This window comes from Centruroides sculpturatus, unplaced genomic scaffold (assembly GCF_000671375.1).
Source record: "Centruroides sculpturatus isolate CEXI.00-Female unplaced genomic scaffold, Cexi_2.0 scaffold137, whole genome shotgun sequence".
Taxonomy (NCBI): Eukaryota; Metazoa; Arthropoda; class Arachnida; order Scorpiones; family Buthidae; genus Centruroides; species Centruroides sculpturatus.
The window spans coordinates 113,783-139,923 of record NW_019384453.1 but is presented as its reverse complement, the minus strand read 5'-3'; the positions used below and the strand labels follow the sequence as shown (position 1 = coordinate 139,923).

Sequence of the window (26,141 nt, the reverse complement as noted above, 5' to 3'; positions counted from 1 at the left end):
TTGTTTCACTTTTCCGGCAACATTTGGTGGCACCATCTGTTACGTTATTTTATTTAAAAAACCTTTTATATTTTTAACTATTATAAAATGACAAAAAGCTTAATTTTGAGGGTAGAGATGGGTTTTATAAAAAAATTGTAAATGCTAATAGCGAATAAAATCGTTAAGTCCTACCCTACTGAAGACATACGCGACGTCCATTATTTCCTCATCCCTTCGACGTTTAACCACTAAAATTTAATAGCATCAATTCTCTTAATACACAAACGACCCTGCAAAATTTCAGAAATTTTTGACAAAAAAACAGGAGTCATTAAGCTTCAAAGAGGGTGAACTGAATCGTGTTACTCACATACACACATATACACACTAACATCCATTCATACAGAAAAACTTCCCGAATGCTTTTTCATTTGTTTACGTTTCAAGATCCCTCGAGTCCAAAAACGTAAAAATGTCGGAGGGTCAATTTTTGACCGATTGCGATACTTTCCCTCCGTTGTGTATAACAGCCGGGAAAGTAAAACTTCGAATGAAAATTTCAAGAAAAAAAATTATGTTTTTTTTTTCAAAATATAAAATTTTCTTTTTATTAAAGACTCAAAAAATTATAATTTTCTCCAAAATTCAAACTTTTCGAATTTTTATTTATGTTATGTACTTAACAGAGGGAAAGTGTGGCGATCGGGCACCTAAATGAATTTAGGACACCTTAAATGGTCGAGAAATGCAAAAAAGTTCGGAGTAATTTCTGTATATATGGATATGGGGACACGATTTTGTTCACACTGTTTGAAGCTCAACAACTCGTGTGCTTTTTTTTGAAATTTTCTGAAATTTTGCGGGGAAGTTTGTGTTTTACGGGGATTGATGCTATCAAATTTTGATAAAGGTCGAGATGGCGGGGAGATAACGACGGTCTCGTGTATCTCCAGTAGGATCGGATTTAATGACGTTTTTCTCGTTATTAGCATTGATTATTTTTTTTTTGTAAAAATCCATCTCTACCCTCAAAATTAAACCTTTTTATCATTTTTAAATAATTAAAAATATAAAAAGTTTTTTTACTAAAATATCGCAACAGATGGCGCCACCAAATATTGCCGGAAAAGTTACGCAACTGGTTGCCGGATTTTAATCTTAAGACTTTAACAATTTAAATAATTTAAAATGTTTTCTGTATAAAAATTGATCAAAATTTTACTAATTTCTGTAAATTAAATACAGGATATCCCGTAAAGATATCGACTTAATAAAAAATATTCTTTTACTAAGTCGATAGAGATGTTGCAAATTTAACGAAAATAATATATTTTTTGTATGGTAAAACTCGATTTTATAGAACAATAGAATTTAAAAAAAAAACAAGTCTAAGTAGACCCCGGAGGGATGGAAAAACATAAATTCTAGTTTTAAATAATGCCAATCGATAACTCTCAACGTCCTTTAAGAACAACAAAAGATGCTCGTCTCATTATATTCCGGATGACCAAATAAATAATAACAAAATTTAATATATTTTAAATTTTTTCATTAAAGTTTTTCGCTATAAAATTGAATTTTCTTGGCTTTATTACGGCCAAATGTTCGAAATTTAACGGGCGAATAATTCCGTTATATACCGAAGCACACCTTTACAATACTTTATATTATTTAATTTATTTTTGACAAATGTAAATAATTAACAAAGTTAATTAATTTCGCAGAGACGAATCTTAATTATTCATTCTGTTTGAAAGAATTTCGTATTGTGTCGGATTGCGTCTTAATTATACTTAATTCTTGGAGCGGAACTTGTTCTTGTTTATGGAATTCGCACTTTAATGCGGCAGGTTTTCTTTTTTAAACCTTTTCCTTTTTTAAACCTTTTTTAAACCTTTTCCTTCAAATTAAGGCGCAAATTCTGTAATAAAAAATTAATAGATATTTCGTCATTAACTGGATAGATAATAAATAAACAAACATCGCTTAAACTGTATATAATGCGCAGCCGTATGTCGAAAGAAACCAAGATTTAGACAAAAAGGAAAAAAACACCGTGTTTAGAGGAGGGACAAGCGCAGATTTTGAAAGATATTCGTTACAAATGACATACACGTGTGTCGGGGTGTAGTAATAACTCTCTTGTGGTTAGAGTTCTGTCTTTTATAAATGGATACTCTTCGAATTTCTTGGACGAATGGCGTATTCATCCATCATCCCGTGTTTCGTTGGTAGATTTGGATTATCTTAAGGAGGGTAAATGATAAATATATTAAGGGAAGACGAAAGAGTTTCTTCTACCGAACTTCTGTCCATTCAAAACATTTAAATACGACGTCATTGGATACTAAATATGAAAATTACGTGTTATATAATTTTCTAATAAAGTTCGCGCTTAAGATATTGACTTAGCAAACAACTTAACTTTCTAATTTCGTAATTAGAGATTGGGGCAAGCACTCGAATACTTAGTGTTGGATGTCCGTGGTTGAAGTATCGTATTGTAGATAAAACTGGAAACCAGCACATTGAAGGCTTCATTTACGTTTGATCGATCGATTCTACTTAACAGTTGACATTTTGGCTACGAATTTTTGGGTATAGCTTCACTGTATAGCTCCAACGTGTTACTGAGGAATAATCATATTTGACAGCGTGATTAATTAAGAAACGATCCATTTTCTGGAAAGTTTTCTGACAAATTAAAAATAAATGATTGAAATTTATCATTTAGATCTAACGCAAATTTTTAATGTCTAATATTTTTCTCATTTACATTAAAATCACACAGAAAATTCGACAGTAATTTTAGAAATTTGATGTAGCGAAACACTTAAAATCGAAATTTCTATAAAAGATTCGAACCCAAATTTTCTTTAAAGTTTGGGTTCGCATCCTTGTTAAGATTTTTATTCCCGTAAGTGATACTAATTACTAAATAAGTATAAAAAATGATTTAATTGAGATTATTTTTCAGTTTTGGAGCCGGGGGTAGTGGCGAAGAGGAAGAAGAGAAGCGGGGATCATATATGCAAATTAATAGCTTATATTTAATAAATTCAATTAAGTGAAGGCAGCTTATTAAGAAAAGTTTGTGTCCGAAGGGAGTATCGATCGACGTTACTCCGACAACGTTTCGTCACACCACAGATTCGGTGCAGTAAGTGAATGGAGAAGTGTAGAGGCGAAAGCCTAGTTCGTTTCTCTCAAACAGACAGACACAATCGAGAAATGGCAACGATCGCCAACACTTTCCGTGCCGTCTGCTTACTTTTCTATTTACAGTTTTTGCTGACGGCCGTTAATTACGTTCACACAGGTGAGTAGACCCTACGGTTGTTTTGGAAACTTCTTCCAATTAATTTTATGTATAAATATATAGAGAAATGTCTGTATATTTATTATAATTTAGTTTACATTTGACTAATTAAGTCGGGAATTTGCAAAAAATACATCCAAGATGCCAAAGATTAATAAGTAATTAAGTAGTTTCTTCAATTATTTACGTAATTAACTATCGTCGCGGGATTATTTTTCTAAATTTCCACCGAAAAAAGAGTAGCATACAGGTCCTATGTTGTTTTCTAAATATAGTCGGTTCCCTATTTGTTTTGCCACGTGAGCATTTCTACCGAGAAATCGTCACTCGATGTATTATTTAGAGCTGTTTATAACGAAAATAAACTTCGAGGATACGTCCTAAATTACAAATTGCAGCCCATTAAATTCGAACGAAATCTTGATTTATCTTATTTTCTTTTAAAGTTAATCGTCATTTGTAAGTAAAGTATAAAGATCGATGCTCGGGATGATGAAGATGAAACGATTATTCTTAATCATCTTAAAATATTGCACTAAATTAAATTAATATCTAACGAACTCAATCGAAGTTTCAAGATAAACCTAATTTAGGAATTTCCTTAAATATTCTTTAATCTTTAGTTTTATAGGGAAAAATATATAGGCTACATTCAACGCATTTGTTAATTTAATTGCTGATAATTTATATATAAATAAATCTTTAGAATAAACATTTATTATATAATTTCAAATAATTTTAATGATTCAATTTTGCAATTTCTTGAGAACTTTACAATTGCAGGCCGCGACTTCAGACCTCCCTTCTAAGCAGATCCAACTGTAGTGTCTATGCCCGTAGTTTGTATATAATATAAAGTATTTAAAAGAATTAAACATATTAAATTTATCAGGATTAATTAAGTCGTAGGCCTTAAAATATCCGACTTTATTGGCAATTAACGAAGGAAATCTTTGAAAAATTTCAGTTTTTTTTGTATTTAACCCAGTTTAGAATTTTAGACGTAATCCTTAATAATTATGTAAATCTACTAATTTTGTAAGTTAATCCTCATTAGAAATAAAATTAGAATGGTTCATAATTAGCGTGAAATTTCATCTCGGCTAATAGAATTCTATATTTTTTATAACGAATTAAAGTAAATATCCAATTGTTTAGAAGTATTATTAATTCGATTTTTAATTTTTGGACCATAATTTAAGAATAAAAAACAGAAACAAAGGCGAGAATTGACTTAGCATAGAATAGATTTTCCATTCTATTTTTGGGTGTCTCGTCGAGTCGGAGTTTCGAATGACCTCGAAGTGACCTCGATTAAAACTTCCTCGACCAATTAAACGCCGTAAAAAGCGATTTTTATCCCTCATTTTAACCAATTTTTATATAAAAAGTAAATTAAATCGGTCAATCGCGGCTCGAATTTCGACTTATCTTTAAACCGAGAACAACGAATTTCACATCATTTTTTGCCAAATTCGTTACTTGTAAATATGTGACGATATATTTGTCAATACGTTTGTCTATCCGTTCTTTTTACGAAGAAAACTTTACTTAATTAATAAATTTCGACAAAATTCTTCGATGTAGAGTTAATTCTGGATATCGTTTTGGATGCATTCTAATGACAAACCCTTCACTTTGAATTAATTAAAAACTCGGAATTTTCATATAATAAATAAATTTATACAATAAATTTCTCGGCGTGTTGAAAATTATTTTTCGTACGTAATTATATTTTATACTTTTAATTGTATTTACGTTTTTACGCTTGGTTTAACAATTGTCGAGGAACTGTAGAAAAACTTTTTTCTATACAATTTCAACTTTTTAATTTGTACATTTGCTTTAAATTTATATTTTAGATTTTAGGAACCACAAATTACGGAGAAAGATGCCGCTAATTATATTAAGTATAAAGATATGAGATTTTTCGAAACGACGGCAACACGAAAAGGAATAGCGAATTAAGCAAAAATATTACACATTTAATTAATTCGTCTTTAACTAACATAAAACATAAATCATATCTAACGTAATTATAAACGGATTTTCTTTTTTCTTTGGCTACCGACCGAATTAATTGCTTTGTTCGTTAATCACGCTTCGTCGTCGTTTAAAATTGAAAATCTCATCCTTTTAAACTAAAAATTTCGTATATAATTTAGTCGAAACTAATCAAGTTCCAAAACTTAAAAATAATTAAACAAATATTTCGTGTAGATCATACATTGTAAGTGAGCGTAACTTACGCCAATCACTGCGTAATCCACCATAATTATTTAGCAACGTGAAATTTAATACGCTTCATTTAAAAACATTAAAAACAAAGTTTTAACTAATTTAGAAAAGTTAAACGAATTTCTTCATTTTCTTCTTCCCTTCTAAGCAATATTTGATGAGTTTCGTTAACTTTACGAGCGACATTCTCGATTTATTCATAAATTTGAATATAAAATAGCTTCGGTTCGTCCATTCTAACGATGTTTTGTATACTTCTTTGAGAAATAAATATATAATTTGATACGATAGAAGTATTTTAATATTATCCGGATACAATTTTTGAAAGTACGAGTTTTTCCTGAAAATATTCACGGTTTCTAGAATTTCTACAAAATTATTTCCGCGTTATTCTATATTGTAAATTACGTAAATAAATATTGATTATTTTATATTTATATACTTTATACAAACAAATATAAAGTATATTACAAAACGATTTTATTACAGGCTTTTCTAGAAAAATATTTGCAAATGGCAGTTATGGAATTTATGAGCCACGGCATTAATTTAATATAATACTCTTATCGGGATAAATTTAATTTAAACAGTTTAAATATTAAAAGAGTATATATTTTAGAATTAACTTACGATAGATATTAATAAAATGTTAAGTAGATTTATAACTAAGTCCTCCGATGTTAAATACATAAAAATTTTAAATAAATGGCGGGATTATTTACACGGTCGAGTTATTCAAAATGCGAAAGCGAAGTAAACAAATTTTCAATATTAAAATATTCGGATCACGAACGACACGAAAAGTTCAAATTTAGAAAAATATGAAAGAGTTTCTTCTTCTAGTTAATTATATATGACAGATTTTTAAGGTAATTTTAAATGAATTAACCATAGTCTTACGCAATAATTATTTGTTTAATTACTATTTGATCATCTTATAGCTAAAAGTGTCCGTTGTTTTTTGAATTTTTCTGATTTCTGCAAGCTCCTCGAATAACTTAGTTACTGTACCAGTAAATTTCATATAGATTCGCCCTTAATTATAATAATTAGAGATTTTCTAAAGATATTTTAGTCTATTTTTCTATCCTGGCGAATATTTTACTCTATCGGATATGCGGATTATAATTGGAACGAGGAGTGTTTACCCAAATAATGTCGTTGATCAACTTATTTATTTCGGAAACTAAAATTAATTTGTCTTAGTAAATAACCAGCTACATTAATTCCATTTATTTTATTATTAATTATTTTCAAATTCATTTCTACGTCGTTCCGGCGTGAGCCAGGATAACAATTCTTCTAACAGACATAATAAACTAATTTTGTAAGTTAATCCTCATTAGAAATAAAATTAGAATGGTTCATAATTAGCGTGAAATTTCATCTCGGCTAATAAAATTCTATATTTTTTATAACGAATTAAAGTAAATATCCAATTGTTTAGAAGTATTATTAATTAGATTTTTAATTTTTGGACCATAATTTAAGAATAAAAAACAGAAACAAAGGCGAGAATTGACTTAGCANCCAGCTACATTAATTCCATTTATTTTATTATTAATTATTTTCAAATTCATTTCTACGTCGTTCCGGCGTGAGCCAGGATAACAATTCTTCTAACAGACATAATAACTCGTAATTATTTTAAATCGGATACGAATTATTAATAATAAAAAATTAGAAGATATTTATATTAATAAAAACGTTGATACCAGCGAGTAATTAACTAATGACATTGATTTTCTTTTGTCGTACAAAAATCACTCTTGTTATTAATGGCAAAGTATTGTTGGCTGCGTCGAAAATAGTTCGTGGGGAAAAAGAGTAAATTATAATTAATTATTCATAAATAGAGCGTTTAAGCGCATCCTTCGCTAAGCCAACATGGTTAATTCAGCCGTCATCGTGTAATTAATGATGATTCGGCGTATTTTTTCTCAAATTTTTAATTATTTTTAGGTTTTTACATTTACGCAACTGCTTTTTGTAAACGCGGAAAACTATTTATTAAAGTCGTAATTAAAATTATGGCTAAACTTCGGCGTATAACGGATTGAAATTGCCTTCTTCTTAATTTTCTTATTCCAATATTTTCAAAAATACAGTAAATTTACTGTTTAAAAATGCTGTAATTTTATCAGATCTTTAAGAATAGGAATTCTTGATTTTAAATAACCTATTTTTACTTTCTGATATAGCCTATATATTAGACTGTTTTAAGATATCCAAAACTCGTAACTGCTCCGGGATTATATAAACCTATATAATATTGGAGTGTAAAATAATAGACACTAGTATTACAATTGAATGGTAAAGTATTACAAATGAAACTTAATTCCTTGCTGTTTAAATTTATTTTCCGCTCGTACTCGTCCTTTAACTACTTGTATCGAATTACTTTTCTCCAAGTAAATAATGAAAACTTCAGTTCCATTATTTAAAATGAAATTGCATCATACATATAAACTTTCTCGATTCAAACTGGAAGAAGTTCGTCTTCTTAATATTTTGAACGACGATTGGTTGACGGAAACGAAAATAAAAGTTAAAGACCACCGCATCGAGCGATTGGTGGAAAAATAATCGTCTTAACGACGATTGGCGGAATTTCTAATAATACGAATTATTGTCGTTATTCTTACTATGGAAAATGTTTAGTGGCCATTTAAATTAAATTAAATTTCGGTTTGTTTTCTGTTTGTGCCGTTTGTCGTTGCTTCGAATTCGCTACCGTCAATTTTGACCAGAGGGACACGGCATTTCGCATTATTATAGGTCATGTAAATCAATATGACGATATGATTTATTCTCGGAATAGTTAGATGTGAAAATGTTGGTTGATTTTGATTTCAACCAGTCAAACGGATGTAAAGGTAAAGAATGTACTATTATTATAACATATTACTACATAAACGTTTCAGAAATATTTTAATTAATTAATATAATAACTTACGAGTGATTAATTTACGTTTTACCGATTAAAAATTTCTGTCAGAGTGTTCTAGTCTTATAATTATATTAATTTTTAAGTATATTTTTACGAATATTCATTATCTATAATTTATAATGCCGAAGAAATGTCATTGGGATGCAAATTGAAAAACTCGTACACCTATAAATTGCCACTGTTGTCCGTCCGTCCGTCTGTCTTTTTTTAATCTCGAGAACGGTGTCAGATAGATGAAAGCCGAGACCAGATATGGAAAGCGTAAGAGAGGGGCGAGTGGCCCCGATTAACGGCGAACGAATTTTCGATGGAAACCGGAAGTTACGTTCGGTGCCGTAACTAGGCAGGTGCGACGGGTGCACTGGCGCGGGGCCCACTCGGAAGGGGAGCCCAAAATGCGTGTATTTGTTTTATTATTTCCCCAAACCGAATTTATTAAGGGGCCTAATTGCAAATTCTCGCACAAGGCACAGGAATGGCTAGTTACGGCACCGATCGCGTTATTTCGATTCAAATATTTTCCCTCGAAAGGAGTTAGACAGATGACCGACACGACGCTGTTGCTAACAAGAAACGTACGATGTACTGTACGGGGGCAAGACACTACAGTACTAATTTGAGGCGGAGACCATATATTTTAAATTAAATAAATTTTAAAAATATGATAAAAATTGCAGCCCGGCATTGCGATTATGCCACAATAAATAATTGGTCGTTATCGCTTCAATTCACACTTCGGTTTACATCTTATTTTCTAGATTCTAAAAGACAAATAATATTTAATTTACTAATTAGATATTCTAGAAAGAAATGATCTTTTCTGTGACAAAAGATAAATTAAAGCAATTGTAGATGACGAGTCTTCGCTTCGATTGCTGTAATTTATTCGACTCGATTCGGAAAAATGTTTCGATGACGAAAAACAATTACTTCGACAATGAATAGTCTTGGAATAAACAAATTTTCTAGAAAACAATAAATTTGTAATTAGACAATCGATGTAGAATCATTAACAGATCGGCGTACGGTAATTCAAGTAATCTTTTGGTTTTTAAAAGTCGAAATGTGATAAAGCTCTGGAATTTTTTCTATAATTTCTTCTGTATTCCATCATCGGGACTTTGTTGATATTTAGAGTCACGCGGAATGTCCGACGGAAAGCATACAGCGAGGTGTAAAGAATTTGAAAGCGATAATGACATTTTACTTTCATCCTCAATATTTTTTAAATCACAACCTAAAGTAATATAATAAAAAGTAAGAAATATGGAGATTCTCCGAATATTTTTCCGATATTTAGCTGTAGTTTATATATTACTTGAACTTCTAAAAAAGCCTCCCAAATATTGTTTCGATAATATTTATTGATTCGAGAATCGTGGTTTGACAATTTTAAGATTTTAAAGTAAATTATCTAAATATAGACTATAAAATTACTTGTCCCTACTGACTGACCGAGTCACTGATTCATCATCATTCAGAGCAAACCGCTGAACCTAAAGAGGTGAAATTTGGTACACAGGGTACGTTCGAAAAGTCTAACAAAATAAGAATAACGATGACGTCATTCTCGTTTAACTCGTTCGACTTTACGAACGTGCCCTAAGAAGGGATTTTTCGAAATTCCCCCGCGGGGGGGGAGAGGGAGAGGATTAAGGCTTAACCTAAAGAACTGCTTCTACCGTACTATTTTACATGCGATTTTTCGTTTTCGACTACGTTTAGTCTCCGTCGAGTACTTAAGTGAAAAATTGATAACATTTCGGACATTGTTATAAATATTTTCATATATTTCGATTTTAAAAATGTTCGAACCATTTTAAATTCGAATTTGTTATCGCGTATCGGTTAGATTACAGAACGATTGTAAACGTTCCAGAAAATTGATCGAATCGAAAATAGTTGGTTTGATTCTCGGCGGTAGGTGTTAAATAACGATTACTACGGTTGTTGAAATACTGAATATAAATAGGGTTTGCTTGCAAAACCTCCGCGGGCCAAGTCGCGGGTAACAGCTAGTACATTATAAAACTATAGACTACTTAGAGTATTTGTAAAATACATTACGGACACCCGATTAAAATTTTCTCCAATAAAAGTAGATAAGAGAAAAGGTCAAACTTTCATTTGTTCGGATAGAAATTCTTTTTCTGTTATTACTTTTCCAAGAGAAATAATAACTTGCATTGATTCTTTTGCGGAATTTTTTCCATGTTTACTTTTTCTGCCGTTACGTAACAGAGGGAAAGTATGGCGATGAATCAAAAAATGACACCCAAGATTTTTACATTTTGGACTCGGGAGCCTGGAAACGAAGAGAAATGCAAACATTTGAGGGTTTTTTAAAATTATGTATGGATGTTAATGCGTGTCTGGGTGACAGAATTTTTCACCAACTTTGAAGCTTAATAACCACCATGCCTTTTTTCGAATTTCTTTTGAAATTTCGTAGAAATTTTCAGGAGAATCTGACCGATGCTAAAGAAGATATTAATACAGTGGGGCCACATCTCTGGAACCAACAGTTCGATTTTCTTGAAAGTTCCTAGAAATTTCCCTCTAATATGCAAACATCTTTGCAAAATTTCGGGAAACTTTGACCGAAAGCACGGGAGTTATTAACCATTAAAGTTGATGAAAACCCCAACATTTTTATCGGTAATTATAATAGTAATTTCGTGTACAGTACAGTACTGTACAGTCAATCTGAAGACTTAAAAGTAATGGTAACAATTGTTAGGGATGAAAAGAAATAGAGTATGACGAGAAAGTCTAGCAACAACGTTGCTGGCTGTTTTGAGAAAGAATACAAATGTAGATTAATATTTTAGACATATTTTTCTGCCTCTTACAGGTTAGACAAATTTTGAGTGGCACGTGGTTTAAATCAATTGCGGAAGTTCTCAAATCATTTGATGGACCATAAATAAATACTACGTAATTGTCACAAAAAAGAGAAATCGATTAATTTAGTTAATTAGGATATTTCATTAGAATTAAGGACGATGGCGGTCCACTCCATCTATAATATAAATAAATGAAGTACTTTCGCAGTCTCTGTAATAACATTTGGTCCAAAGACAACAGGGAAAGACGATGAACGATAATCGATCAATTGTAAATGTTTATCCGTCTGTGGGAAATTCGATCGTATAACAAAGAAAATAAGAGTTTATTTTAATAAATTTATATCAAAATATTTAATTTTTCCAAAAATACATTTTCTATCCCGAAAAGGAATCGGAAACAATTCTCAAATTTCTATCCTTGTTAGAATTATACAAAAATTATTCCTCGTTACGTAAGAAAACAGTCGTAATTTAGCAAAGATAAAAATGAAATTTTTGAGAAAGTAAGAGAAAGAAATTCTAATATAAACTGTATTTTTTAGTCAAGAAATATCCTTGTTAAGGTTAAGTATACACAGTTTGAACTGTCCAAAGTTTATAATGCGTTGCATCACAAATCGATTGTCGAGTGGAAATCGAGACCTCGAAAGGAAAATATTGCCAGAGGAAGTATTAAATGGCAAAAACGAGTGTAAATAACTTAATTATAAAGTCAAGAGACGAGATGTACTGTGCAAGATTGATGATAACGGTAAGTCAACCGTGTACCGTACCGTACAGTACCTTTCGTCGAGACTAGTAACAACCGTATCGATACAGCACTCGAGTTTCTGTAAGAGGCCGTGCAGTAGCATTTTAGAGTCTCTAGAAAAGTATTGTTTATAATGTATCTTCCGCTCGGTCGCTCCAGTTATCTTCGTCTTCGTCTGTCCAACGAAAAGTTTTGTTAGTATATAATTCGATAAAAGAGAGCCCCGTAGCAATTTTCTCACTTCGACACCCGTTCCTATCTTCTAATAAACGTTAGCCGCCGATGCTTGTTACATTTTTGAAGTAGAAAATTATATTAGAAATCTCTGAACATTGAAATTGGAAAATAAATTCCGAAAGAAAAAATCTGGAAGGAATAATTTGCTTCGATAGTTAAAAAGAATAACCGGGATTAAAGAGAAATTTTACCTCGAGAGTTGCTCACGTCATCAGATTAGAAACTGGATAGAAAGAAATATAAGGGTAGATTAAATGTATCGTATCGAACGAAATTTTAATTGTCTTGGCGAGATTAAAACATAATTATACAAATTATCTATTCATTCGAACGTATTTTACCAGGAAGATGCCGCAATAATTAAATATTTCGTCACGATTTAAACTAATAATAGAATTGGTCGAAATAAATTCGGTAAAAATTCTCGAGTGTAATTCTCCTCCACTTTATAAAGTAGATGGGCGAATTAAGTTACTATAATTAATTGGAATTAATGCAAATTTATGGAGCGAATTACGGACGCTTTAATGTATTTTGTTAACGTTTGGCGTTAATACGATCCTACGTTGGGGACAATTAAAGGGAGATCGACCCTATCGATCGCTTCTGTATAAATTGCGCGGGTTCAAGGACGATCGGCATTTCGCGCTCCATTTATCTCCGTTTACAACAGTTTAATCGCTAAAGCGACAAAGTATTTTTGTAAAATTTCTTCCTAAATAAGTTGGAAACCGCGTATTAAATGAGAAATTCTGCTTATATTACATTAATTTTTGCCGCAATTACCAGAGTTGACGAGAGACAGAGAATGCTAGTGTCGAATTTCACTTATAAAGTGAAAATACCGGACACTGGTATTCTCTGTTTCTGGTGTTTGCTCGAGTCTTTAGACGTATTTCTTAACGCTTTGTGTTTGGAAATTCCTCGCTTTCGTCACAAAACATATAAATAACACACAACGTAGAGTTTCTCGTTTCGCTCGCGAATTATTTAGAAATAAACAAAGCGATAAAACATCTTTCTTTCGGATTTCTAAATGAGGATTTACGTTCTTACTTTGATTTATTGCTCCTAAAATCCAGCTTTATCTTCAAGTTAATGATAAAATATCGAAGGATGTTATTATCTAAAGTTTTCATCTCTTTCTTCTACTTCGATGCGCTTTAATGAATAAAAGAATAGGAAAGAAGCGAAAGTTTTTTTTATAACTTAAAAGCAATGTTTTTATAATTGAGTGAATCCCTGTTTACTATAAACAAGTTTCATCTTATCCAAAAAAAAAAAAATTGATACAACGTGTGAAGACGAGTGGAAAATGGGAATCCATAAACACGAATGTCGGGTGTATACGTAACCAGAAACTTTACTATCGTATCTGTTGTATAGAAAAGTGATAGATTTAAGAGATAAAAACCGCCACGATCCGTCAAAATTCGCCTTATTCTCTCGAGTAAAGGAAAATTGAGATATTTGTATCGGATTTCAGGGAAGCCGTAGCGATCTTCTGTATTCAAAAACAACATTAAACCTTGGTACGAGGAGGTAACGAGTGCGCAACGAAGAGAGAACAGCACATATATAAGTTATCCGCACAGTGTTACTTTATTTATAAGTAATAATTAAAGCCATGTTTCCGAGTGGGCTGAAAAATATCAATAAGTCTTTTCAGAAAGTATCTTTTTAAGCGAGTTTTTATAATAGATTCGTAGCAAAGATTCACTTCTACCGAAACTTAGAAGTTTCGGTAGAAGCGAATTACATAGAATTAGCAATTTCTGAAAGTAAGCTAGAAATTTTGAACGGAAATGTTCCAATTTGAGTAGATTGTAGTGGTTACTGTCATATCCTGTGGCGTTTCTATAGCAACAAAACCATACAAAATCCAGAGAACAAATTACTACAGGGATAAATCGGTCAAAAACTTGTGTGGGGGATAATGCGTTCTCGCGCACTTTCCTATAAAAAAATAACTTTTTTACATCATTTTAATTTCAGAAATTTATTAAATTTTTACATAAAAATTTATCATAAAACTTTCCGTGAGAATGTAAAATAAAAATAATGAAGAAGTTCGTATTTTGACGTCGAAGTAACGCCATTGCCAATTCGTCGACGTGACTCTGTAAGTTTGGAAGTAATTTTCTTATTGGTTGATTAAAAGTTGAAATATTCGGCTGCCAACACTGTAATTTCTATGGCAAGATTTGTCTCCGTTTCCCGTTTGATCATTAGTTAAAAAAATCCAATAAATCGCATATCGGTCTTTCAATTAAAACAATAATTATTGCGTTAATTGAAAGAACGAAACATGTTTATATATAGTAATTTGTTAAAATTAGTAAATAATTTTACCGCAAAATATAATATAATTTGGAAAAATTCTCTTAAATTTTGGCTGGCGAGCAATTGAGAAGGTTCTTGTTATTTAAGCAATCGACTCGTCTTCTGTCAGAAGTTTCGCGCTCATCTTCCTTTATTTCGCTAAAAATAACAAATATATTGACATTCTGGCGTTTACTTTCATCGTTTCCGTTGACAAATCACAAATTCGGAAGTCTGAAAATTTACGGACGACTTTCTTTAGAAGAAAATAAAAAGTGCTGATAGAACCGTTCTATAATTATTTTCGACTATCGAATTAAAATGTCAAAACGTCACTTTATGCGCTTTTATAGGAGACAGAGTAAACACTGGCTCGACTTCCACCAATATCAATGAATAAAATAATATAATTTCCTCACTTTTTATAGAATTAAAGACGATGGTCTGACATACGTTTGCGTTGTAATTATAGACTAATTGTACGGACAATTATGTTGTAATTGATAGAAACAAAAAAGAAAAATCACTTTTCCGCAAAAGCGGAATTTATTTACTAAAAATATCATTTGAAATTTGTATATAAAATATACATAAAAACATATATTTTTCCGCTTCTTATAAAGAATACGAAAAGAACCGAGCCGACGTCTTTCGCGATTAATATACGCGATTATTTTAAGAATAAAGAATGTAAGTGGGACACGTTTTCTTTTCTATTTTGTCCAATTAATTTTTAAAATATAAAAAGTAGCGCGTGTCCTACTTACGTATATTCTCTACATCCGCGCAAGTTCCAGATGCGAGGATTTAACCTATATATACGTGTGTATTTTCATCCGTTCCTCGGTTCTTTCTTCGGTCGAATACTTAATTTACGCGTTAATTTTTTATTTTTAACGGTAGTTTATTTAAGTAGAGTTACTCGATCAAAGATAAAGAATTAGTCGTTACCATACAATTGAATTAGGACGTCGCGAATGGCGGCCGAACTAACCGATATAACTCTATTTATATTTGAGAAATTTCTGTTATATCTGTCTAGGAGCATTTCTTAGTAATAATCGGATTACCTTGATAAAATTCGGAGGGATAAAAACATTTTCTTCCGTTCGTTGACATTATTTTCCGGATAAGTCGTTAGTTTGGAATTTTTTGCCAGTGGCAGAAATAAAAAAAATAAAATATCGAAGAAATACATTCGGAAAAATATATATTTTTAATTAGATTGTCTGTGAAAATTCACTATAATAAGCTAGTTTCCTTATTCTAATTCTACTCTTTAGACTAGGTAAGAAAATGTTATTTACTCTTCATTTGCATGGATTTCAGACAATTCGTATTCTGTATTTCGAATCGCAAGAATAGCACTTTTATTTGGAAATTTAAAACATTTTCGCGTAATAAAGGAGAAAAAAGTTTTGGAATTAGAGACTGGTTTTCAAAAAATATGGCTTAATTCTTTTAACAAATGTTTGCATTTAACTAAGAATGTACGAAGAGGAAAGTTTAGATGCACACGATTCTTTCTAACAAAGCAAATTTATTTTAGATTCGTAAATAATCCCGATAATTCGAAAGCATCGCTTAAACGGTGGATCGGAGGCAACCCGCATAGCCGGCCATACTCGCGGCCAAGCCGAACTTAAGGTGGTTCGGATTTTAATATTTACAACATTAAAATATAAATTAACAATTGATTTACTTTTATGTTCGTACACAAATAAAAACGCACATTTAACTAAAGAACAAAATAGGTCAGGTATATTTTGTTAAAATGTAATTCTTTTTTCCGTCTTAGCAATTTCTAGTCAATTCTCCAACTCTAATCTGGAATTCTGTAAGTTTAACTTAAAAACAATTTGCTAATAAATACAGAATACAATTAGATATATGTGAAAAATAGAAGACATTTCGTACTGTAGCCTACATGGATAAGAAATAGAAGAAAAAGGGAGAAAATAGGAATGTGGGTGGAGAAGACGAAGACATTCGATCCGGGAGAATGACAGGTGCGAGAAGAAGAAAAACATACAAGTCTGAGATTATAAAATAATAATGCGCATAAATATAGAAAATCTCATTTTAAATGCTACAAATTTCCTTCCACGTGTCGAAAATTAATCTTTATTTTACTTAATAGATACGAATTATTTTTCAGGACGAATAAGAGAAAAAGTATTGTAGTAAAAGTAACAATTTAAATACGACGATAACGGAAGTCCGTTAGTGTTTCGATTTATATAAATTAAAGTTCTTCAATATTTATCTTTCAATTTAATTCTTTTATGACAAGTACAGGAGATTACTTACGAGCATCGACGTATTGCGCTGACAAATCGTTTATACGCTTCGATACAACGTAGAATCGTTAAAATAGAATTGTATTTTAAGTTCGACCGAGTCCAATTTAAGAAACTCTTCGACGAATACGAAAAGATTACGCATTAATTAATTCAGTTTGTATTTCGAATTTCTTGCGTTATTCGTGTTGACACGGTGTTGGAATCAAATCCCAACCACGCGATCAGTCGGTGGAATATAAAGACGAAAGCTCGAAAGAGTGTCTGCGTGGAAAAGATTTATAACAAACAATATACAAATAAATGTATAAGGAATCATCTCTTAACGTATATCAAATCACCTGGATCAGAGTATTTTTTGTTCACGATGAAATTAATTTCTTTTACGTAATACCTGCTTGAAGATTTATGAAATTTTATGAATATTTTCTGCTAATATTTAAGTTACTTTTTTCTTTCTAATTATCGGCTCGGTTTACAAACGACCCCGTTTTCTCGCTTGTATCTTCTCGTCATCTATTATTTATTTTATACTAATTTAAGCTTTATCTAAAACTGTTATGGGATAGAGAATCGGTGTCGGTCGTCTTTGTAAATCCGTATAAAAATAGATTTTTATTCGAAGATTCCATTAAGAACTGACACGTGTCGGTTTTAATGCACTTCTCGGAAATGCTCCGGTCGACACCTGATCGAGGCTCGTGTTTACTTCAATTAAGTATCGAATTCTTTTGGCTTTTGTCCCAAAGAATTGAGCCAATTTTTATTTTTCGTAATGGTAAATACTACTAAATCTTTTATTTTATTAATTGGGTTTTGAGCTGCCTAAACTTATATTTTACCGAGTGTTTACGCTTCGACGACGTTTGTGACGGGAAAAGCAGTTAGCAAAAACGTCGAATTTTCCATTAATCGTCTGGCCGAATCATTCAATTTATTAAAATTATTTCTAATTTTTGTTTAAGAAGCTCCGAAACGAAAAGAAAATATATTTTTAATTTACTTTTTAGCGTTTAGTTTCCCGAGAAGAAGCGTGCACTTATCGATACCCTCGGATTTTCCGATCGACGTACCCATTTGGAAAGTGGTGGCGGTGGCCGAAGATTCAGACGAAAGATCTCCCCTCTATCGACTCCGTCACGTGACTTGCCATTCCAGATGCCAAAACAAGCAACAAGAATCCAATATATTCGGAATAGAAAAAAATTCCGGAATCATTTGGCTGCGAACGCCCCTGGATCGTCTCTTGAATGAATCCGGTTTGTATCCTACAATATTTATAGAGTTATAACTGCCATTTTGTGAAGCTATTTATCAAAAGTATACGAACGTAATTGATAAAGGTCAAATTATTTAACGCGATTTCCTTTCTTGCTTTTGCAGAATAGAAATGTCGAGGGAAAGAGAGATAATTCTTTTAAATCAACGCAAAATGCAATAATTAACCATTATAAGTTAATTATTTCAATAAATCTCGGAATTATAAACATAATCCCCAGATAATGAGGATGTTTCTCTCCGGACCACTCCCGGATGATTAGTTTTTTTCCATTAATTCTCTCCAATGTTTCTTTGCGTAAACAAGAAAAAAGTTATATACAGTATTAGAAAGTAAATTAAATAAATAATATATTTTTAATTATGGATAGAATTTTCTCCATAGATTTCCATAGTCGCACGTACGTGTTGGAGGTGTGGGCGGACGATTCGGGAAGAGAATCTACAACGGTGAGCATCGATACGGGTGTGGATAACCTTTCGTTTTGCCGTCCGTCGTCTTCTCTGTGTTTCCCTTCGTCCTACGTCACGTATTACGTCAAAGAATCGATAGGAGCGCGTCTGCTGATGGACAGCCTTCGACCGTTGGCTACTTCTAACCTCTGCTCCCATTCGCGAGTCACCTATACCATCGAAGGTAACGTATTTTACAGTCCGTAAGGTATTTTCTTCCCCTCCTCTATTGTTAGAGGAACATTTGTACGGTAACTACACTGCTCTAAACCGAACACCTATATATTTAAGTAGTAAAGTGGGGACTATATCGTACTGTACATACGGGTTACATATAATTATGTATGTAACACAATTATTGATATTCTCATACAATCGTAATATTCGAAGGCTATTAGATTATACGCGCCCTAACTCCACAACGGTGTTGGCATTAAGGGAAAGATTGGGCTTTTCTGCAATACATAAACAGATTGATATGGAATCTAGTACGGCTAGAACCGGAGGGAGGTTGGAAAAGATTTAAACCGGTTACATATACATAATTAAATAATCATTTTATTTAAAATTTAATTAGCTAATAAATCGACAAGATTACGTTAGTCATAAAGTCGAATTTTGGGGACGGGGCCACAAATTTTCACGATATTTTCATACATATAAAAATAACGGGTAATAGGCTATATTAATATATATCAAGTTAAGGAAGGATAATTTTGTAGAAATTTTGTAGAAATTTTATTATTTTATCTCATATGAAATGAAATATAAGAATTTCAGATTTACATAATTTTTTTTTTATTTTTATATAATAGAAAAGACTTGGAAGATAATTCTTCGATCGTTTTTCTTTTTAAATAAATTTTCTTGCAAATATTCTGTACGAATTTTATAAATTTGTATTTATATAAAACAAATTTTGCTAAAAATTTAGGCGTTACTCAAACATCGTTAATTGGGGTGCGAGTTAATATGAAAATTTTCATAACAACACGAAGAGGAATGTCTTCTAAAGGGGGAATTTTTCTTTTCAGACAACGACTTTGTAAAGGTCCACCCCAATTCGGGTCATTTAGTATTAAAAAAATCTCCCGACGCAGAGAAGAAGGAAGAAAGATCGTTCGTGGTTCGATGCTCCGTTTATCATTCCGACACCAGAGAAGGGCAGTTCGTTCTGAGGGGCGAATTGCAGGTGGAAGACGTAGACGACAATCCTCCCTACTTACAAGTCGGGTCCGAATCCGTTTTCTACGTCAACATCACTAATATATATCCGGTGAGTGGGCGGTCGAGTCACGCGCGAGTCGCTCCTTTTCCTACTTTTGGATCCTCTCCAACCGTCCGAGTCGTAATAAAATGGTCCATCTATTCTATTTTTGGAACAAAAGGAGTTGTAAAAGGAGCGTTTGACTTCTTAATACTACTTTTCGTGACAAGAACTGGTTGGAAAATCACACAAAAACTTGGTATAATTTATAGATAAACATATTTTACCCTTCCTTTGTCCGTCTTCTAAGAAAATCGTTTTAAACGAATCATTTTAAACTCGGGAACTTCGTTGGAATCCATCCAAGTCGCGGATATTCTTTTGCTACTTTTATACGAAGGTGCAATTCGTTTTTGTGTTTTTAAGTATGTTTAAAGAATGATTTACGCTCGGACATTATATAATTAAATTAAATTTTATTAACTGAGCTAGTGGAGAAAGATCTGTCCCGTCTTTCCGGATCAGATCCGCACGAGTTCCGGTTTTTATTATAATTTCTAATATTTCTTTGTGGGATTAATTGATTTTCCGGAAGGATAGACGACTTAACTGTCACGGAATTACATTCCTGACGAAATAGCCATTAACCGGAACCTTTTTGTCGCGGTCACGCAAACTTCCACCGTTCCGAAAAGCCTTTAATTTTTATATAAGGCCGCTAGCGACTAATCACGAGTTAGTAGACCTTCCCTCCCTACTCGTTTCCCAAATTTAATGCAATTATCGACTATTCCCAATTCGAAAATACTCGTAAATTGAAAACAAACCATTTCTTTCGTCTCTAATGTCTCATAAAAGACCCTTTGCAGCCATTCGCCAATAATTCTAAACTTACACGTGATTATTTCTTAAAATTCGATTATATCTTCTCCATTTGTAACAAACATTTGTAGAATCCGGCCATAAAAGGATAAAGGTCTCGGGAAATGGGAGGATGAAGGTTAAATCTCTTCATCCTCCCATCATTAAATTTTTTCCGTTCTCGAAGACTACAGATGGTCAACCTTTCGCCGTAAGGATCAGGGTTCGAATCCGAATTTATCACAGATAATACGGTCTCTACTAAACAGGCTAATCCCTAATGGATCGGATCCGATTGTAGCAGGTTCTTATAGTATTAATAACACGATACAACTTTTTAAATTTTAATATTAGTTTCTTCTAGAATTTGGTAGTAATTTCAAGAATAAACTTTGTGGACAGGGTCGACCTCTACCCATTCAATTTAGCGTGTTGGACGACGATTCGGCATTGGCCAACGACATTCAAGTTCGAGTAGAAAATGACATTTTGCACCTGTTCGCGGTACAAGACACGGGATTCTTCGAAGACGTTTACAACGGTTCTCTGTTTCACGCGGGTAAACAGTTACCAACTTTTCCATCCTCTTCCTTTTCCCATTCTTCCAGCAAATTTTTGAATTTTCAAAATGCAATTTTAGAAGTGGCCGCCAGAGAATCGGATTTCTGGTTCCCCGGCGGTTGGTACAATTTTACCGTCGTCTTCGAAGATACCGGATTACCCAACGGAACCGATAATAAGGTGACATTCTAAAAAATTCTTCGAGTTTTTTGGTATTTAACCGCCGAAATCCGTCGGATAAGAGTGTCGTTTGGATGCTTTCAGGTTGTGTTCCACGTCCACGTCAGGAATCGAACGGCAAATCTCGGAGAGAAAATCCAGCCTAAAAAAGTCTACTCCGCTTCTATAAGTCGTCACGCCGCTTTGCATTCCAGAGTATGAAATTTTACAAAGGTTTTCGGAGTTTGAAATTGTTTAGAATTTATAAACGTTGCACTCGCCCGGCAGGTCTTTCAGCCCATTCAGGTTTTAGAAAAGGAGGAGTTTAGGTTCGATCTAGAAATGAGGAATTCGTCCGAGAGTATTTTGAGCGTGACTCCCAAGACGGGCATCGTGTACGTGTCCAACAGAAAGACCCTGTCGATCACTCGAAAGAGGAGTCTTCACGCCGTCCTCCGGTGGAGTTCGTCAATTGCGCAAGGGGGAGAATGCCTAATCGTGGTGAACGTCACGGACAATGGTGAGCCCAATTCTACCTTCGACCTTTATATCTAGCGTTTACCAAAGTAACAATAATGGTAAAACGATCTTCCTTCTTCAGCGCAGAACTCCAGAATGTGCGGTAAGTTTTGCTTTCAATTATCAATTTTTTGTTAAAAATAGAAAAAGTCGAAAGGTGAAGTTTGAATTAAAAGAACAGTTAACGAAAAAGTGATTACTTATAACGAAAAAAACGAAAGAACATTTTACGCAATTAGAAATTATATAGTTTAATAAAAGCCGCCTTTAATACGTCGTTACCCCTTTTTGAAGCGGTTCGCGGGTAAACTGCAGTGGATATCATAAACGAGTTTGCATACTTTTGCAAAAGTCATTAAAATCTTTCGTTAATCAAATGGAATCTCCAATTCTTTCTTTCTTGACAGTTCGGTCGATACGACTCTATTCTATACGAATTCTATCTATCGTTATTATTAATAAACGTGTTTATTTATATATTAATTATTTAAATAGTAATTGTAAGAAACTATTTAAATAGTAATTGTACGGAGTCACGAAATGTTTCGACTCAAATTTCATCCGCTTGTAATTCAGACGGAAGGCCGAAACGTTCGGGATTCATTGTATTGTACCGTACCAAGTCTTACGACGATGCATTTTCATCCCTTAAGGGATGTCTCCAATCCTACAGTCCTCCACCCCAAAGTCGAAACTCGACGAATAAAAGAGGTTTATAAAATATTACGGTCCGCTTTCCGAGGATTTCTCGAACTACGTGTTTTAACGAAATTCTAACTTTAAGTCGAGTCATTGACTGTTTTCGGTTTCCTTCGCGTTACGTATGACGGGACATCATTTTAAAAATTGAAATCAAATGATTTTCGGCGCGATGGACGAAACTAACGACGTTTAATCCCCTTCGATTTACCTAACATTTGACGAACGTGTTTAGGACGATTGTCGCGTCCGGAGATAGATTGGTCACTTAATTTAGGCCGTAGATATTGTTTTATACAAATCGGAAGTAAGGTTTACGTCGGTTCGATAAAGTTTCCACGAATTTCGTCCCGAAATTATTGGAGAAATGCGTGGTTTTCGTCGTTTCCATTCGAAAATATCGACGTTTATTTAATCCGAAGCTATTAATTTACCTTTTGTTTGACAAAATAAGCTTTCTCCGACATTTATTAGTTTAAATTTAATTTCACAGTTGTCACGAAGTACAGTACTTTCTAGCAAATTCCTACTTTTCTTTCCACTCGTCCATTCGTTTCGATTGTTCTCAAACTTCTTATTGTTTCGCTCTTGTAAATTTTCTCCATCCGCATCCGTACGACACCGGCTTTGAAGTTTTCTACGTTAATTAAACGTCTTAGTTTTTAATTAAGCGTGGCGAACGTTCCGATAAACACTTAGGAATCTCGTCGTTTGCTTCTCTCGGCTCTCTCCAAACACGTGACCAATTTACGTTTTCTTCTCCCGGAGATAATCTTTTCTCTAGCTACATCGTAGGGAATCAATTATTTGCGTTTTCTTTATCCAGATGCAGTTAATTATAATTGGGTTTACTCTATTCTTTTTCTCGTATTTTTATTGAAGAATATTCGGTAATTTAAATATAGGGCTTATATAAATTATTATTAAACAACACAACTTTCGTTTTATCTTTAACTCGGATGTGAAATTTATCCTCCACTAATCATACGCTTCCGAATAGAACCGAGACGATGCGTCTGTATGTAATACGACTCTCCGTCGGGTGTTTGTTAATGCAGACGTCATCCATACTTATTACGTATTATTCGTCGGTACACATTCGTAATATAATATTCGAAACTAAAATAAAAACTATCGTTGCATAATTCACCTCAAAATTTGTTTATATATATTTTTCTATAAGACTTATCCACCTCTTTTTCGTCGCCGGCGGCACGAATCCGAAAATACAGAATTTCTATCGATTCGGCCAAAGAAAGTCCTTATCCGGGTCTTTCTCCCGCAATTCTTTGCCGAGGGGCGAATTATCCGGAAGTCTACGGGCCGTAAAAGGAAATCCGGTTTCGAATTTTCAAATTCGATACTGGGAATAACTATTTTCGGACGACAAAACACTTTTTCATTGGCGCGCGTAGACGGATCGATTTTAAATTTTTTACTTATTTAATTTCTTATAATTAGAATTCCTCGAGACACTATTGGCTACCGGCGGGTATTTGTTTCTATAGAAACCGCACGAAAATTAAGACGAAAGACGTATCTTTTTCCTTCTTGACAATTTTTAGAACACGTTATTCTATTAATACGAACTTAACAAAAGGAAAGTATATAAATACCATACCTACGGATCATATTTAGAATCTCGTCTCTTGTTTTCTCGCGCATTACACTTGAACTTTACGAGGCCGATCGCTTGTCATTTGTCAAAGACAACGGGGGTCTTTAGATAATTTCGACTTTTTCGGGTTGGTTAAAGGTTGAAATTACCGAATAATTTATCTGGAAAAGTGCGTTTATATTTAATTCTAATTAAAGTAATTTACACGTAACTGGTTAATAATTACTTTACGTGGGAACCGACGGTAAAAGTTATTTGCAAACAACGACGAATTTGTCAAACATAATGCCAGATTTTCCACTTAATCGGCTAATTATTTGAGAAAATGAATGCCAGCGGTTCGGGTGTTTCTAAGTGTAAATCTTTTCCGAAAGAAGTTTTCCTGATGAAATAAGGACAATAACCTAATCCATAAGCATATAATTTTCAATTTAAATTAATTTATTTCGTATTTAAGAGTAAATTGAAACCTTAAGTGACTTATTTATTATTTTAAGTATTTTATGGAAAATTTTATTTTGTTTAGTATAATAAAGTATTACACGGTAGATTTAGGCTCATTATTATTAAATTTTGAATACTTTAGTAAATTTATTTAATATTCTGAATAATAATTAGAATTAATATTTGAAGGGAAAACGTTAATTTTAAAATAATTTTGAACAAAAATAAACCAAATCGAATGGACGAGGACATTTTAAATAATGAAATTTGTGAGTAGTGAGATAATGAAACGTGGATCGGACGAACACAATAATGAATACGAATTGCTCGAGTGAGTTAAAAAAAAGATCAAAATCTGTAGAAACCAACGGTAAAAATGTTTTCTTCTTTCCAGAACCTTTTTACGATTGGTCTTAGGCGAAATTTGCAAGCGTGCCAATTCGAACTTCGTACTCGGTATCGTATTCGACTACGCGGTGTCTTCCTCTCTCGCAACGTTGTTACGTAAGCCGTCGAAAGTCGCGGACGATACAATTGCAAACAAAAATAATCAGACCTTCGGGTTTCGAGTTAGTAAATCTCGCTTTAGTGATTTATAAATTATATCTTTTAGATAAAAAAAACGTGACACCGGAAGTGACGAATTAAAACTTTCTTCGGATTGGAGACAGACGTCGTCACCCGACATTATCGAGTTTTATGTTTAAACATCGATAGATTAAATTATCGGAAACATTAATTAACTTGTCCGGTGTGACGATATCATTTTTGACACCGGAATGGTTTCTGTCTGGCGTAATCTATTATACGCTTTTGACTTCGATCGACGTTCAAAATCTACTCTTAAATACTTTGTTGTATTTGACCACGGTAAAAAATCTTATGAAATTGTTTGCCGATCGGGAATCTGCAAACTTATGCTAGATTAATAAGGTAAGCCATAGGCTTTGTTAATCCCTGGTATACACTATATTAACGCTTATCATAGCCACACTGTATTAGCATTTAAGAAAATAAAAGTAAATATATAAATTAAATTAAGCGTATTTTAGAGGGGAATATTAGTGACAATTTTCCTGGAAAGCTTGGTGGTTAATTTTCGGCGTTTTATAAATTTCTATTAAAAAAGTCGATTGACTTAGCCATTTCACTCCAAGAAATAGCAAAATAAATCACACTTATTTCTAAAATTCACAGCTAATTCGTAACGAATCGAAGGAGACGGTAAGACGGTTTTAACGTTGTTTCGAATTACAAAATACTACAAAGGAAACTTTTAGAGGCGCCGGTAATGGCGCTCGATAGTTACACGGACACCGTAAATTTACTTTAGACGGCATTAATCGTAATCGGAGAGAATTTTTACGCGAGAAAACATCTAACGATGAAAATAT

General features: G+C 32.8%; 1 protein-coding gene across 2 annotated transcripts in view; it reads left to right on the top strand.

Annotated features, from left to right (window-relative positions):
• The first annotated feature begins 3,170 nt into the window (after positions 1-3,170).
• The window catches only part of LOC111620592 (proto-oncogene tyrosine-protein kinase receptor Ret-like), a 39,137-nt gene continuing 16,166 nt past the window's right edge, over positions 3,171-26,141 (top strand). For both annotated transcript variants that reach the window (XM_023362552.1, XM_023362554.1), the window contains exons 1-9: positions 3,171-3,301; positions 17,959-18,207; positions 18,612-18,863; positions 19,714-19,955; positions 21,150-21,306; positions 21,388-21,488; positions 21,573-21,683; positions 21,756-21,987; positions 22,069-22,089. In XM_023362552.1, coding sequence (XP_023218320.1) covers positions 3,214-3,301; positions 17,959-18,207; positions 18,612-18,863; positions 19,714-19,955; positions 21,150-21,306; positions 21,388-21,488; positions 21,573-21,683; positions 21,756-21,987; positions 22,069-22,089 — 1,453 coding nt within the window. In that variant the 5' untranslated portion in view covers positions 3,171-3,213. The remainder of the gene's footprint in view (positions 3,302-17,958; positions 18,208-18,611; positions 18,864-19,713; positions 19,956-21,149; positions 21,307-21,387; positions 21,489-21,572; positions 21,684-21,755; positions 21,988-22,068; positions 22,090-26,141) is intronic.